The following is a 16,073-nucleotide window of genomic DNA, read 5'->3' as shown; positions in this document are numbered from 1 at the left end:
CAGTCTACATGGGGTTTTTCATGCAAAACGCCCCCTTTTTTGAAAGAACCCTTATTCCCCAAAAAATGAGGTTTACATGGTTCTTTCAAAAAGGGGGGAGTTTTGAGCAAAAAAAACCTGTCTAGACTGCTTTTTAAAAAAAAAAAATCTCTTCCAAAAAAGGAATCGGAAGAAGATATGCAAATTTGTGCCAAATTTGCATATCTTCTTTCGAAAGCCGAGGGTAGTCTAGACAGAATGCCCTAAGACAGAAAACATCATACTGTCTCTGTATATAATTCCATGATACGCCCACATCTTGAATACTGAATTTTTGCCCTGTCTCAAAAAGATATCTTGGAATTGGGAAAAGTATAGAAAAAGGCAACAAAAATTAAGGATTTGGAACAGCTTCCATAGGAAGAAAGATTAAGAAGCCTGGGACTTTTCAGCTTGGAAATGAGACAACTGAGAGATCTATAAAATATGATAGAGGTCTAATAAAATCATGACTGATGTGGAGAAAGTAGATAAGGAAGTGCTATTCACTTCTTCTTAAAACACAAGAATGCCTCGGAGCCGCGGCGCCGGGACGGGACCCGACAACCTGTGGAGCTCCTTGCCAGAGGATGTTATGAAGACTAGAATTTCACAGGGTTTAAAAAAGAACTAGATAAATGCATGGAGGTTAGGTCCACCAATACTTATTAGCCAGGATGAGCAGGAATGATGTCCCTAGCCTCTATCATAGGCTGGGAATAGGTGACAAGGGATGGATCACTGGATGATTGCCTGTTCTGTTCTCTCCTTCTGGTGTACCTGGCATTAGCTACTGGCAGAAGACAGGACACTGGGCTAGATGGACATTTCGATTGACCCCAGGTAGTTGTTCTTATGTTCTCATGCTGTTAACATTTACTCCTTATTTCTGGTCTGAATTTGTCTAGTTTCAACTTGCAGCTATTGGATGACTTTTCTCTGCTAGGGTAAAGGCTGCATTATTAAATATTTCTTCCCTAAGTAGATCCTGACAGACTGCAATCAAGAGGCTCTTTAATCTTCTCTATGTTAAGCTAAATAGACAGATGCAAAGAGCTCAATCAGTGTAAGGCAGATTTTCTAACCATTTCCCTGGCACTTCTCTGACCCCTCTCCAACTTAGCAACCACTTCTTGAGCTTTAGGCACCAGAACTGGACCCAGCATTGCCCCAGCGGTCACATCAGTGCCAAACACTGAGGGAACAGAAGCCATTTCCTCTCACTTGCGATCCCCGTTTCCACGTCTCTGGGCAGCTCTCTCTGGCACCCGACAAATTCTATTAAGTCCATTATTCCTTCAACAATACACTGGGCACACAACCGGTCGCCCTAAGTAGGGTTACTCAGGCATTTCAGTTCAAACAAACCATCAAGTTTATTAGCTGCACAGAGAAAGATTTTGAGTCCAACTCATGAGAAATACAAGGCCGATATGGTTGCAAAGAAAACAGAGATGAGACATTTACTAGCACCTCACTTAAACTATCTCCTATCAAGCAAAGCTTGTCATTGCGCGCTTTCAGCTGCCTTAAAGATCAAACTATGAACATCCGGGCCCTCTTCCTGAGCAGCCAGCCAATATTTGCTTTGTTCTTCAGGGGTAGTGATCACCATGTGAAGGGAGAGAGAGATTGCCCCTCCTTTTTAAAGTTTTAGTCCCACTCTTGAAAACATTTCCAGCTGGGCACTAGGATGCACAGAGTCTATGTGGAAGGAAGTTCCTTGCTGGCTTTGCCTGGTTCCGCTTCCTTTGTATCCTTCTCTGCTTGATGGCCATTTACTGCTTAAATGCAAATTCAGAAACGTTCATGTTCCTTTTTCCAGGACACAGTTGGATGCCAACTTGTGGGTGACAACACTATGAAGTTTGGAACACGGGTTAGTAGCATCATACAGGAAAAGCTGAGTGAGCTTCATGTACAATGTTGAGACATTTTAGCAGGACACTGCTGATCAACAACTCATGGGGTTTCGAATTCAACCTCACAAGGCAAACTTTGTACAAAGATGACTGCAATCGTACATAGGGTACAACAGCTAGGGACATCATTCCTATCCATCCTGGCTAATAAGTATTGATGGACTTAACCTCCATAAATGTATCTAGTTCGTTTTTAAATCCTGTTAAAGTCCTGATCTTCATAATATCCTCTGGCAAGGAGTTCTACAGGTTGACTATGAGCTGTGTGAAGAAAAACTTCCTTTTGTTTGTTCTAAGCCTGCTACCTCTTAATTTCATTTGGTACCCCTAGTTCTTACGTTGTAGGAACAAGTAAATAACTTTTCCTTATTCACTTTCTGCATACCAGTCATACCAGTCATTATTTTAATACATCTCTATCATATTCTCCCCCTTACTCTCCTCTTTTCTAAGTTGAAAAGTCCCAGTCTTTTGAATCTGTCTTCGTAGGACAGCCATACCAAACCCTTAATAATTTTTGTTGCCCTTTTTTGAACCTTTGTTGGGTTTTTTTTGGCATACATGTGCATGCATTATTCAAGATATGAGCGTACCATGGATTTACATAGGGGCAATTAGGTATTCTCTGACTTATTCTCTACCCCTTTTTAAATGATTCCTGACATTCTGTTTGTTTTTTTAATTTCAATTTTGCTCCACTTATATGAGGAAGTGGGTTGGGCCCGCAAAAGCTCATAATACCGTATCTATTTAGTCTCGAAGGTGCTACAGGACCACTTGTTGTTTTAAGTTGTTTTAAGTTGCAGACTAACATGGCTACCCCTCTGAGAAGTTAGGCATACATTTATAGGGTTTGAGGATTCTGGAGGTTGTTTTTGTAGCTCACTCTCTCTGCGTTGTAGCTAGCTGTGGGACAATGATATTTTTAGTGGTAATTCTCAGCAAATATCAGTTTCACCGCACACACCCTCAAACCAATGGCAAAAAGTTTGTCGATAACAATCAAAACGTGAAGCTAGAGAGAGAGTGAAAAATGCTCCCAGAGAACTCCCTAGTGTCCCACCTTTTTATGCCATGCCTTTGGGGCTGCTTTCAGGATAATTACTTTGCACACTTTGACATGTGATATCGATAATTTGTGCTTCTAAAGACTATAAAACAGGCTTGGCAGAATTCTTTTTTTATTCATATCTATAGACAGCACTGTTGAGAAGGTCAGGAAAAGCGCGGGGCCTTTACTGATTGAGGGAGATATCCCAGTGACAGATGATGTGGGGAAAACTGAACTACTCAACACTTTTTTTGCTTGAGTCTTCACAGACAAGGTCACCCCCAGACAGCTGCCTGGGCAGCACAGTGAGGGGAGCAAGGGAGCAGCTCTGCATGGAGAAAGAGCAGATTAAGAACAATTTAGAAAAGCTGGACGTGCACAAGACCATGGGACTGGATCTAATACATCCAAGAGTGCTGAAGGAGTTGGCTGATGTCATTGCAGAACCATTGGCCATTATAGCTGAAAACTCGTAGCAACCAGGGGAGATCCCGGATGACTGGAAAAAGTCAAATTTGGTGCCCATCTTTAAAAAATGGAAGAAGGAGAATATAGGGAACTATAGACCGGTCAGCATCATCTCAGTCCCTGGAAAAATCATGGAGGGGATCCTCAAAGAATCCATTTTGAAACACTTGGAGCAGAGGAAGGTGATCAGGAAGAGTCACGCCTGAGCCACCTGCTTGCTTTCTATGGTGAGTTAGCTGGCCCTGTGGATACGTGAAAAGCAGTGGACATGAAATACCTTGACTTTAGCACAGCTTTTCCCGTGGTCTCCCATCATATTCTTACTAGCCAGATAAAGAAGTATGGCCTGGATTAATAGACTATAAGGTGGACAGAAAGCTGACTAGATTGTCAGGCTCAATGATGCAGTTTGATGTCTAGTTGGCAGCTGGTACAAGCGGAGTGCTGGGTCCTGGGGCTGGTTTTGTTCAAAGTCTTTATTAATGATCAGGCTGAAGGGATGGATTGTACTCTCAGCAACTTCTCAGGTGACACTGAGCAAGGGGGAGTGGTAGATATAGTAGAGGGGAGGGATAGGGTCAGGAGTGACCCAGACAAATTGGGGGATTGGGCCAAAAGAAATCTGATGCGGTTCTACAAAGGACAAGTACAGAGTCCTGCACTTAGGAGGGAAGCTTTATAACTATTCACACACAAATTATTAATATCACAGGTCACAATATGCAAAGAAAAGAGCCTTAAATCAAACTCTTATACATTCTCAAGCCGTAAATTTCAATTCTTAGCTATGGAAATATTTTGCCAGCAGATTCTGTGTTGAGATCAACATTTACCAATAAAAATCCAGTCCTTCCTAGCACAGTTATAAAGCTTTAACTTTTTGAATCTCAACTTCTATTGCCATTAAATAATTGTCCAACCTCCACATATGGCCCAACACACAAATTCCCACAACAGTGATCATTGAAGTTGATAAAAATAAGAGAAAACACTTAAACTCATAGTTTTCTGCAATAAAATTTAAATCAATAGAACGCTAAAAAACAAGCCTATCAACTAACTTCCGTGTTATCCTTCCAAATTACAGAAAGGGAACTAGAATCCTGCCAGGTCTAATCTGAGTAACCATTAGCTTGACTTGGCACCAAGATGTGTTTTGCTGGTGGCTGGCTGGGCACTAGGCAATCTTCCTGCATCTTGGCAGTGCCAAAGCAGGTGAGGTGGATCTGGAGCAGTTCAGAGGCAGACAAAGATGGGGGGGCAGGTTGGCACATTGGCAATTTGTGCCTGTGAGGGACAGGGACAGAGTCAGGGTTCCCAGATTCAGAAGTTAAAATCTGTGACCCATATAGGGAAGTGCATGGGGGGGAGGGGCAAATGTTTGGAGGCATTCGAAGCAGGGGGTTTGTCAGCACTGGCTGCACACCACAGCATCCTCTGTGATCCGCTTGAAGAGGGAGGGAGGGGTGGTGGGAACCCATGAAGGAAAGACCCTCTTCCCTCCCACACCAGGTAGGAGAGCGAAGGGCCCTGCCCTTGCAGTGCTGGGCTGGGAGCAAGTATCCAAACCCTGCCCCCCTCACCTTGTAGAGGGCTGCAGTGATGAGAGCCAGCAGGACCAGGCCTCCCACGCTGCTGCCCACGATGATGGGCAGGTAGTTATAGACCACGAGCTGCTCCACCACCGTCTGCACCTGGGGGGAGGAGCCGTGAGATGGGGACCCAGGACTCCTGCCACCATCCCCCCACCTCTGCTCTAAACCCCCAGACTCAACTTTCTGACAGAGCAGGGACAGGAGACCTGGCTCCCAGCTCTAACCACTAGCCCACGCTCTCTCTGTCCCAGCACGGTCACTCTGGTACCTGGCGCAGGACAAATCCCTCCTTCTGGGTGTATTTCTTCTCCTCGTATTCAATCCGGGCCTCGCTCACCAGGGTCACTTTCTGCTGCGGAGTCCTGAACAGAGAAACTCACAGTCCCTGACCGGAAATGACACCGACCCGCCCAGAACATCACCCCAGGGGTACCAGAGCAATTGACAGGCTGGTCGTACAGGAGCAATCCCCAGCCCAGTGCTGAGATGGAGCCACCTCTGGGGAGGGCACCGGGGCTGTTCACAAGGGGGGGGTCCCTCACCCAGCCGGGAGTCAGAGGCAGCTTTTGTACCTGCGAGACCCACTGGAAGCCGACGTTCCCTTTGATCATGAACTCCAGCGGCTGCTGCATTTCCAGGGAGGCGATTGTGCACCGGATCTTCTTACAGGTGGCCACGGAGCAGTCCTGGGGCGGAAGGATATCGCTGGGTGAGGCAGGGACATGGCATGGATAGTGGGGGTCTGAGTCTGTCTGGAGCAGGAGGCCTTCCCCCAGCCCAGCCCCTCACTCGCTGTCTGTGTTTGTGCAGGGGAAAGGGGCTGCTGGTACCACACTGGCCTGTACTCACCAGTAGGGGGTGCTCACTCATCTGCTTCACAAAGTCCTTTGAACCAGGTGTTCCCACCTCACTGGTGCACTGAGCCAGCTGGGGCTGGGGGGGAGGCAGAGACACAGTGTTACAGGGAGTGGGGACATAAGGCGGAGCAGGGGATTGGCTGACTGGGTGGTGGGGACACGGAGCTTCCCCGCCCAGGCAGCCTGTCCCCCAGCAGGCGGAGCTGTGGGGCAAGGCAGGTATCACAGGGCCCATCTCACACACAAGCCCAGGGAGAGGCAGGTACCTTGGAGGGGATGACCTCAGAGGCGTCCACGTCCCACACACGGACCCCTCTCAGCTCCACGGGGAACTGGAACGTGACCAACAGGGGGACACTTCGCTGCCGCAGGTTCTTCACCTGGAAGAAACAGACTCCTCCTAGGAACTGCAGGGAGAGAACCCAGCAGCTCTGATCCCCAGACCCCGGCTCTACCCCTCAGACTCCGCTCCCCTCCCAGAGCTGGGGAGAGAACCCAGGAGTCCAGGCTCCCTGCCCACCCCACCCCGCTGTGCTCTAACCCACTAGATCCAGCTCACGCAGTTCCACTCCCCCCACACACCCTCCGCTTGCTCCACCTCCCCGTCACACACTGTGCGACCAGCCTCACCTCGTACCAATGTGTCACTGGCGCGCTTGTCTCTGCCGCCGTGGCGGAGAAGTTGACGTACTTGGTCGACTCCTCTTGGCTGGTGGAGGAACAAGAGGGATGGGAGTGTGGTGGGTGGAGCTGGAGGATGGCAGTGGGGCGCAGGGAACAGGAAGGGGACCCAGCAGGGGGCTCTCTCCCAATGTCTCTGCACAGACCTACCTGGTGAGGATGATGAAGATGCCGTACGTGACCGGCAGCTCCGCCCGGTGAACCATGCGCTCGGTGACGGGGCCGCCATTGTCACTGGGGGGAGGGGAAGGCAAAGGAGAGACGTGATGAGATGCAGCCAGATAATTGTGCAGGGAGGATGCGCCACAGGCCACTACCCTGCCCTACAGCTTGCACTGCCCCTCCACTGCCCCCACCCTGCCCCCTGGCCCTGCACAGCCCCTCACCTGCTGGCGCTGGCCGTGATTTGCAGCCTGTCCCCCAGGTCGGCCTCAGAGGAGACGTCGAAGGTGGCGATGAAGACGGCCTGGGAAACACACAGGGGGTCAGAGAGTCGCTGGGCTCGGGGCCTGGGGAACTGCCAGAGACTGCGGGGGAGGGGCTGGCACAGAGGTTTGGGGGAGGGGCTGTGGTATGAACTGAGATGGATAAATGGGCCCAGAGAGGCAAAGCTGCTACCATGGCCCTGGCCCTGCCCAGCATCAAACAGCCTGAACCAGGTCTGGGATCCCGAGACCCCAGCCGGCTTCGTACTATGGCAACGCCCCATTAACCATCCTTTAAGGACCCCAAAGGAGAAAGGCTGGGGGGGTTGAGACAGGGCGAGGTCACAGACGACCTTTTGAGGGTGATTCCCAAGGTGCTGACAATGCCACTGCCATCAGCCTTTTTCCTTTCTGGGGCTTCTCACTGCTCAGTCCTGCTGGGCCAGCTCCCTGGTCTTCTCCAGCCAAGGCACTGAGCTGATAATCAGCCCCCCCTCACCCCCCCCCCCCCCCGAAGCAGTGCAGTTTTGGGCCTGGCTTCCTGGGATACCATTCCGTAAATGGGCTCAGGACCCCAATGAATTATTTGGGTTGCACCCCAGGTAATAATTATTTACACTGAGCTTGATAGTAAGTAAAAGTGATTTCATTAAGCACAAGCAGTAGGATTTAAGTGGTTATAAGTGAGAAAGGGAAGAGCAAACTGGATCACAAACTTAAAACAACAGAAAACACTTAGCTAATTCTACACAAACTCCAGTACAAACGTATTACAAACCTACGACAAACTCACCCTAAAACAGTTTCTTTCCTGGCCAAGCCTTCCGAACCAGGGCTATTCCTCACCCTGGGGTCTTTGGTTCCTTCCCTCGAGTGTGCCAGCCAAAGACCAAACACTCCTACATTCCCGCTGATTTTAAAGTTTCCCTTATTTTATGGGGAGTCACCTGATCCAGTCCCTCCCAACCACTGCAAAGACTTAAGGGCAAAAGGCTATTTGCATATGACTGCTCAGCCACCGAGGCTGCCACCAATGGAATCACCCTGGATGACTTTCATTTCCACATTTAAAAACTATAAAACTATAAAAAATTCCATACTCCATAAGTCTTATTTTACACACAAGAATGACACATGCACCAAAATCAGATAAACAGATCCTGGGGATTAAGCCATGAAGATGGATGAGGTATCTGAAGCAATTTCTCCCAAGCATCTTTGAGTTATGTACTTTTATGTCCATAATGTCACTTCATAGAGAATGGGGGGTGGGGGGGTTAATTAGACTTAAGTGTGTCGTGTAAACCTGCCCTTTGCTGCTGCTGCTGCCCATTTCAATCTCTTTGGCCCAGCAGTTTAACGGAGCTCAATGTCAAGTGACTGAGACCAGATTGTGGATGTTTGGAGCCGCTGTTTGAGCCCCAGGGTATGTGCAAAAAAGACTTTATAAGAACCGGGTGACTTTGCCATTTAACTGGGGGCTGTCTCTCAGGAACCCCTTCCGCAAATGACCCCAGATTAGGATCCCTATCTTAATCTGTAGCCCCAGGAGGCAAACCAAATGTCATGGGAATCTGAATCAGCACATGGAAAACCTGACCAGGGCCGGTCCACATTTTGGGACCTGAGGTGGGGAGCTCAAATGATGCCCCCACGCCTCCTTTTCTCCTGCCTGCCAGTTATGTCTCTTGTGCTCTCCTTCCTCCAGCACAGCACCCCACCATCTCTGTGCATCTGCATCAGAGAGAACACACATGCACCAGCAGCAGACACAATTTTCTACACTCTGGGTCCTAGTGGTGCACCTCCCTCCCCCTCCCAGTCTGGCACCTGAGGTGGCCACCTCAGTTCGCCTCATGGTAAGGCCAGCCCTGAACCTGACCTGCAAACTAGAAAGCACCACTCAACCTGAACAACAGGAGTTTCAACTCTTCTATGTCACACATTGGACAAGTTACAAACAGCATGAGTTTTAATCCCTAAGCTGATGGGAACTGCCCCCCCCCATCCCATGTCCTCAGACATGGCCTCAGACCCACACCCGCTCTCTGCTCAGCCGCAGCTCACCCTGACGGCATAGCGAATGATCCCACCATTCTCCGCTTCGGGAATAACGTCTGAATAAGAAAGTGAGTCTTTGTATTTCTTCCCATCTGCGATCACAATGAGAACCTTGGTGGCCTCCTCCCGAGCGCCGCTCTCAGAGGTGAACAGCTCCTGCCTGGAAAAAGAGACATGGGAAACACGTGGAAGGGTTAGTGATACATAACCACACCTGGCTCCCACCCACTGCTTTGGCATTGTTGATTGCAAAATCCTTTACCAAAGAAGTCAGTGTCCTAGTCTCCATTTTGCTAATGGAGAAACTGAGGCAGAGGGTGGGGCTGTCACTTGCTCAAAGTTATACAGCAACAGAGGCTCGGGGCTGGCCATAAAACCCTGGAGTCCTTGCTCACAGCACCCCTCTCCCTGCTCTAGCCACAGAGCCCAGTAGTCCTGATGCCAAGTCCCCTCCCTGCCATCTCTAACCATTAATCCACATTCCCTCCCACTGTTGGGGAAAGAAAAACCCAGGAGCCCTGAGTCCCTATATCTAGCTTGCAGGCCCTGACAGCCCTTTCCCTGTGGAGCCCACACAGGCAGCGGGGCGATACCTACACCACTTTCCGGATGGCGCTGACTGTGTGTGTCTTTCCCTGAATCTGTTCTACTCCCTGGACACGGTCATCTAGGTCATGATTTCTGCTGTACTCCGTGAAGTTGAAGTGCTCTTTAAATTCATGGGAATACTGTCTGAGCGCGAACTGCAAGGGGAGGCCAGGGGGAAAGGAAAAACAACCCGAGGGGGGAAGGGTAAGAGAAACAGAAATTGGACTGTTAAGGCTGGGGCAGGTGTTTGGGGGTGGCTGGTTCTGTGGGAATTTTTTTCTGGTTTTGGATGCAAAATCCATTGCTGCTCCCTGCAGCACAGCGCCCCCAGCACCGCACTGGAGCAATAGGGTCAGCCCTGCCTGCGAGGGGCAGGTAAATAGGCAGGTTTCGCCTCTGCATGTTACCTGTGTGTCGGTGCCATGGAAACGCTTCATGATCTCAGAGAGAAACGTCTTCATCTTTCCAAAGTCCTCGGGTTTGATGCTGCTCGAGCCGTCGATGAGGAGCGCGATGTCTGCGACGAGTGTGAAGCACTCTGAGGGGACAGGGAAGACGCGCGTCCTGACTCACCGCCACAGGGACTGAGAAAACCCCTCGGACAGAACTAGACCAGAGCCATGGGCCCAGCCAGGTGTATAGCCCCACACGCACCCCGCCAGCCGCCCCGGTCATACCAATGGCCCCTCTGTCGCAGTGTCATCCCCTCCCTGCAATGAGGGGCACTGACAGTAAATGGGACTTGCACTGAAGTAAATATGCACTCACCCCCACCAAAAGCTAAGGACAGACCCCAGGAGTCCTGGCTCCCCGCTCCTACTGACGCCCTGAATCAAACCAATCGGCCCCTCTAGGCTGGTATCTCAACCCCTAACAGACCCATGGGCCCATCTAAACCCATTTCTCCTCCAGCTCCTATTGCCTGGGCACCCACCCATACCCCAGGGCGTGAGTACCCCCCACCCACCCTGGTTTAACTCCTCACCTGGCTGGGTGCCTGGGATGTGCTGCAGTTTCCGGAAGGTCTGGTGCAGAAGGAAGCAGGAGTCACTGATTGCCTTCCCTCCCCCCAGCTCCTGCCAGGGCGCGATTAACGCAGGCAGCAGGGCTGACAGCCGCCACGGGCCCCCAGGGCAAGGTGTGTGGAGAGGTAGCTCCACACCCCCAGAAGGGGCAGGGCCTCAGGTAGATGGAGCTGACCAGCAGCTGCCAGAGCTCCAGACCCCTTAAAAATCACCAGGCCCTGGGGCAATTGACATTTTTGCCCCCCGTCCGCCGGCCTGAACACAGGGGCTTTGGGGCTGCAGCCGTGGGTGCAGGTGCCACAGGCAAGGGAAGGCATCGCCTTCCCACAGGTGCCTACGCTCTCCAGCAGGGCTGGGCTGTGGCGTGGCAGCCCCGCCCTCCGACTGGCCTGGAAGCATCCGGCTTCAGGGCTGGGGTTGGGGTTTGGTCGCTGTCACTCTGGCAACAACCCAGTTACAACACTTCCTGCTGTGCTAGGTCACAGTCAGTGTCACCATGGCAACATCAGACACTTGCCTCCATCCCTCACAAGCGGGGTGGCAGCAGGGGTCCCCCCCCATTCACCACAGCAGGAAGCAGAGCCCCCTGGGGCCGGGGGAGGGTGGTGGGGTGGCATGGAGCAGGCTGCTGGGTCGCTCCGGCTCCTGCTGCCACAGTCAGTGCAGGGGGGAGGCAGAGGGACCTTGCTGCTGCCCCACTCCAGGCCTGTCCACAGGATGGTTGAGGCCCCACCATGAGGCCCCCAAAGCCTGGGGCCTGAGCAGCCACCCTGAACCTAAAATCTAAAATGTCACAGTATTGAAATTGTAGTTGCCCTGACCCAAAAAAGGAGTGTGGGGGGGGGGGGGATCACAAGGTTGTCATAGTGGAGGTTGCCAGCCTTACTTGTGTGCTGCTGCTGCTGCTGGTGATGCTGCTTTCAGGGCTGTCCAGCTGGAGAGCAGCAGCTGTTGGCCAAGTTCCAGCTCTGAAGGCAGAGATGCCACCAGCAGCAGCGCAGAAGGAAGGACAGCCTGCTGTGGTATTGCCACCCAGCACTGAAGGCAGCAGGGCCCACCAGCAGCAACACAGGAATAACAGTGGCAACGTCATACCAGGCCACCTCTGCGTCTGTGCTGCTGCCTTCAGAACTGGGTGCCAGAGAACTTCCCAGCATTTATTCTGATTGAGCTAGAACAGATCTTCCAGAAAAATGTCCAAACTTGATTTCCAATTTCCAGGGATGAAAAATTGCCCACAACGTTTGGCAAACTGTTCCAGCTGTGAATTGCACTTCCCATTAAAATATCTTGATCAAACAGATAGACAAACTCTCCAAAATACTGAGTAGATTTGCTTTAGAAATATTTGTTGTTTTTTTATCTGGCAGTATAAACATAATAAAAATTAATGAAATTATTTGTATGACCACAGGATGTAACATTAAACATTAACATAGGATGTGAAAAAGCTATAAAACTGGGAGACCATTTTTAAAAAACATTATACCCAATACTGGACTGTTAAAAAATACCCGGCCATTGTGGACTAGAATGTGTATTTTTTTAAACTGAGCCGCTTTAGCTGTTAGTGCCTTTGCAATGTCATTAATCACTTGTCTCTGTTGTCTTTGGCTTTCATCCTCAGTTCCAAAGAAACAGTCTTGGGCAGGTCACTGTGATCCAAAAAGTGCCATTTCCTCTCCTTTTTACCCCTTTGTATAGCAGCCTCCTTGCTGTGTTCTTATGTTCTTATCTACTGATTCCTCATTTTTCCAAGAGCATAACAAAGTGGTTTGGTACAAATGGGCTTTGACCACTTGACCTATATATTCTTGCTTTGCCAAACCACGGGTCATGCACTAAGATTTCACCCACACAACAGCCACTAGCCTCCGTGACGTGTAGCACATTTCATAGATATTTAGAGCTAGCAATATCCCAGCAAGGGAATCCACCACGACCCTCGGTACATTGTTCCCCTGGGTAATTACTTGCACTGGTTAAAATATCCATTGTATTTCCTATCTGAATGAGTCTCACTTCAGCTTCCAGACACTGGATTATGTTAGGATTTTCTGTGCTGCACTCAAGAGCCCGTCTTCATACATTTGTTCCCCTGGTCGGCCTTTATAGACCGAGATCAGTCCCCTTCACCTTCGCTTCATTAATCTAAACACACACTTGGTACAGGGGCAACATATAAGGAGGGCACGGGGCACCGTGTGTCCCACCACCAGCTACTGGCCAGCCCCGCCCATCCACAGAGCTTGGAGGACACATGATGCCCCATCCCCCGCACACACACCTCACCACTGTACCAAAGTGTGCATTTAACTACAGGCTTTCTGGAGGAAAGGTTTCTAGTTCATGCACTTGCCTGAGGCTTTGAGGAGGAAAAAGTTTCCAGTGGGGATGCCCCTTTCCCAAGAACGGACTTCTTGAAATGTGTTAGCAGGGAAAAGTTTAGATAGTCCGTCAGAGTTTATTGTTTTCTTTGTTTGGGGGTTTGGAAATCATGTCTGAGCTAATTGTTTTGCTTTTTTCTAACTAAGGTTTACAGCCCAGGGACTTTCCCTGAGTCTGTATCTCTTCATGGCTATTTACCACCTAGTCAATTTGCTATGCTTGCAACCTTAGTTTTGATAATAAAAGGGTTTTTCTTTTGTTTTGATTAACCGATATTGGTTGATTGTTGTCTCTTTAGGGTTATGTGCCTAGTTACTTGGGCAGTCCATTGTTCTCTGCAGATTCTTTCTGTTTGTTTTCCCAACTCCAAGCAAAATGGAGGTTGGGGAAGGGGGGAGAGCTTTGCATTGGGGAAGGGATTCCCAAATGATCTCTCCCCTGGAAAAAGGTTTATTTTATACCTTTTTAAGTACACTTGGGTGGTGGCAGGGAATTTTTATTTATCTTTTATTTGGCTCTCAGGGAGACTGAGACGGGATAAGCTTGTCTCTGGGAGTGTCAGGGACAGGCTTTACAGAGTTTATTCTGCTAGCCGGCCCCCATCTCTGCATGCAGAATGTTGGGTTGGGGGATTGAGCCGTAACAGAGAGGCTCATGGCTGCCAGGAGTACCAGTGCCCACCGGAGCCACCCTCAGTGTTCGATTTAGCAAGTCTTAACTAGATGCACTAAATCAAACACCAGAAGATGAATCTCCAGAGCAACAAGTGAAAACGTGGCCTAAGGAAAAGAATCCTCATGATAGTGTGGCAGACCACAGCCTGTGAACTGCAAATATCTTACAAAAGGCAGCTATACTGGGAGGTGGGTGAATGCCTTCTTGTTTCCCAGTTAGACTCACCTGAACACAGCCTGGCAATCAGGGCAGACAACGGAGGCCTAATTAGGCGTCAGCCTGCAACAGGGGTTAATTAAGCACCTGTTGCTGTTAAGGTTTCTGGGTCCCTATAAAAGGTTTCCTCCCAGGCAGTAGGAGGGAGAGTTTTGAGAGGCAGAGGGTAAAAGGAAGAAGATAATAGAAGGAAGTGGTAGGTGAAGTAGCCTAGGGGAAAGGTAGTGGTATTAGGGTGGGGCAAGAAGCCTTGCCAGCTGCTCCTCCTGTAGGGCCCCTGGGCCAGAGTCCAGTGGAGGGAGCGGGCGGGCGGGCGGGCGGGCCTGGATTCTCACCCCCCTTCTCTTGGAGGATTACCCTGCTGGGGAGATGGGAACAGACCAAAGGCTGGGAAAAGGGGGTTTCTCCCCTCCCCCCCGCCATTCAGGACTTCTCTGTGATGAGAATGACTTGGTAAGCAGAGACCCTTGCCTCTGGGGATGTCCCAAGACAACAAAGGGGTCACTGAGTCTGAGGCACACAAGAAACCATCAAGAAGCTCAGAACCCCTGGGGAGCTAACAAGGGACCTTGTCACAATAGTTTTTGCAAGCAGTTTGCTGTAACTGAAGGGAGTGGAAGTGATTTGATTGAGGGAGATCAGGAGAAATGTCTGTTTGTAGAAATCAGCAGTTTGTATATTGAAATGCTTGTTTCAGTTCTTAGCAGCTAGAATTTTTCTGTTAAAAAATGATTCCACTACCTTTGGTCTGGAAAGATCCAGTGTGCATGTTTGAGGAGCTTTCAGATGGATTGAAAGTTGCTGTGGATGAAGTAAAAACTTTCAGGGAATTTGAACCGCTCTGTGATGACCGAGTGGCTGTGCTTAACCAGCTTCCTGGCCTGAGAAGACAATGTTGCTTGATTCTGTTAAGTGGACAAGGTGTGTCCCAAGGTCAGAGCGCAGACTGGGTAGCTGAATGTGCAGAGCAGAACAGCTCTGTGCACTCATTCTCTCCAGAAGGCAGGGTAATGGCAGGTGAAGTTGCAATTTCTCAGTGGACTTGACATCTGATTCCATGTAAGAGCAGAGGTTAATGAGGAAAGGACACCAGAACTCTGAGTCTAGCATGCGAGTGGACCCCATCTCTGAGGGTACGCCTAGACTGCAGGCTTCTTTTGGAAGAAGCTTTTCCAGGAGAGATCTTCCAAAAAAACTTCTTCCGAAAGAGTGTCCCCACTGCCAAAATGCATCAAAAAAGCAATCCGCTTTTTCGAGAGAGAGCGTCCAGACTGAATGGATGCTCTCTCGCATTTAAGCTGTGATTACTATGGACAGAGTGGCCAACAGGACACCTGTACTTTCCTCTTCTTTCAAAAAAACTCCCTCTTCCACATCCACACATGCCTTTTTCCTAAAGAGCTTGTGACAAGCAAACAGGCAGGAGTACCCAGGCCCAGCTGGCTGAAAGAGCCCTGCCCCTCCAGCCCTGCAGGGCCTGCTCCCAGCACAGTCAGAGTATAAAGGCAGAGAGTGCCTTGCAGGAAAGGAGGCAGCTGGAGGGTAGAAGGGCACAGGCAGTAACCCGGGTGTTCCTGCGGCAGCTGAGGCCAGAGAGGGGGCCTGGCATTGGACTCCAGGAGTGAAGCTGGCAGCCAATGAGGGACCGGACCACCTACAACTCCAGCACCAGCCACGGTAAGGACGGAGGCAGATAGACTATAGGGGGGCCAGGGCGGTAGGAAGCAGTCCAGAGCAAGGGATTGCTATCACAGCTTGGTGTGAATCGGCTGGATTCCCCACCAAGCAGGCAGGAGCAAGAGTCCCTGCCTACAGGGCCCTGAGTTGGGACCTGGTGGAGAAGGAGGGCCCGGGTCCCCCTATCACTCCTTTCTGCTCTCTGGGCAAGCACCCCTGGCGGGGAGAGGCTTTCCCTGGGGGCAAGGCCTCAGATACCATATAGGCCCTGATAGAGGGGCCGGGACTTGGTATTGTGACTATTAGCACCGCGTATGCCCTGATCAAGGGGCTAGGACTAGGGCAATGGGACCTTGGGGGGGGGGGGAACCCCCTTCCCCTCCAACAGAGCTCTTTTGGAAAAGGCGTTCTTCCTCATGAGGTTTA

The 16,073-nt window shown here is 50.3% G+C and overlaps 2 protein-coding genes across 11 annotated transcripts in view; both read right to left on the bottom strand.

The window, feature by feature from the left end:
• Nucleotides 1-2,362: 2,362 nt before the first annotated feature.
• Nucleotides 2,363-16,073, bottom strand: part of LOC102462624 (integrin alpha-D) — a 71,152-nt gene continuing 57,441 nt past the window's right edge. For 6 of the 10 annotated variants that reach the window (XM_089778889.1, XM_089778891.1, XM_089778888.1 and 3 more), the window contains one exon: nt 2,363-5,153. In XM_089778889.1, the coding sequence (XP_089635015.1) occupies nt 4,572-5,153 (582 nt within the window). In that variant the 3' untranslated portion in view covers nt 2,363-4,571. Of the gene's footprint in view, nt 5,154-5,322; nt 5,417-5,626; nt 5,741-5,903; nt 5,988-16,073 lie in introns of all 10 variants that reach the window. The other 4 variants (XM_089778900.1, XM_089778899.1, XM_089778892.1 and 1 more) reach the window with 4 other exon arrangements.
• Nucleotides 6,148-11,213, bottom strand: LOC149524396 (integrin alpha-X-like). The gene is made up of 6 exons (XM_089778252.1): nt 10,652-11,213; nt 9,085-10,204; nt 6,979-7,058; nt 6,743-6,826; nt 6,542-6,620; nt 6,148-6,318 (listed from the first exon to the last, which is right to left on the bottom strand). Exons 2-6 carry the CDS (start codon nt 9,316-9,318, stop codon nt 6,148-6,150), a joined length of 648 nt encoding a protein of 215 aa, XP_089634378.1. The 5' UTR covers nt 9,319-10,204; nt 10,652-11,213.

Source organism: Pelodiscus sinensis, chromosome 5 (genome assembly GCF_052426305.1).
Source record: "Pelodiscus sinensis isolate ZL-2025 chromosome 5, ASM5242630v1, whole genome shotgun sequence".
In the NCBI taxonomy this organism is placed as follows: Eukaryota; Metazoa; Chordata; order Testudines; family Trionychidae; genus Pelodiscus; species Pelodiscus sinensis.
The sequence above is the reverse complement of the archived record's forward strand: the minus strand, read 5'-3'. Positions and strand labels throughout refer to the sequence as shown.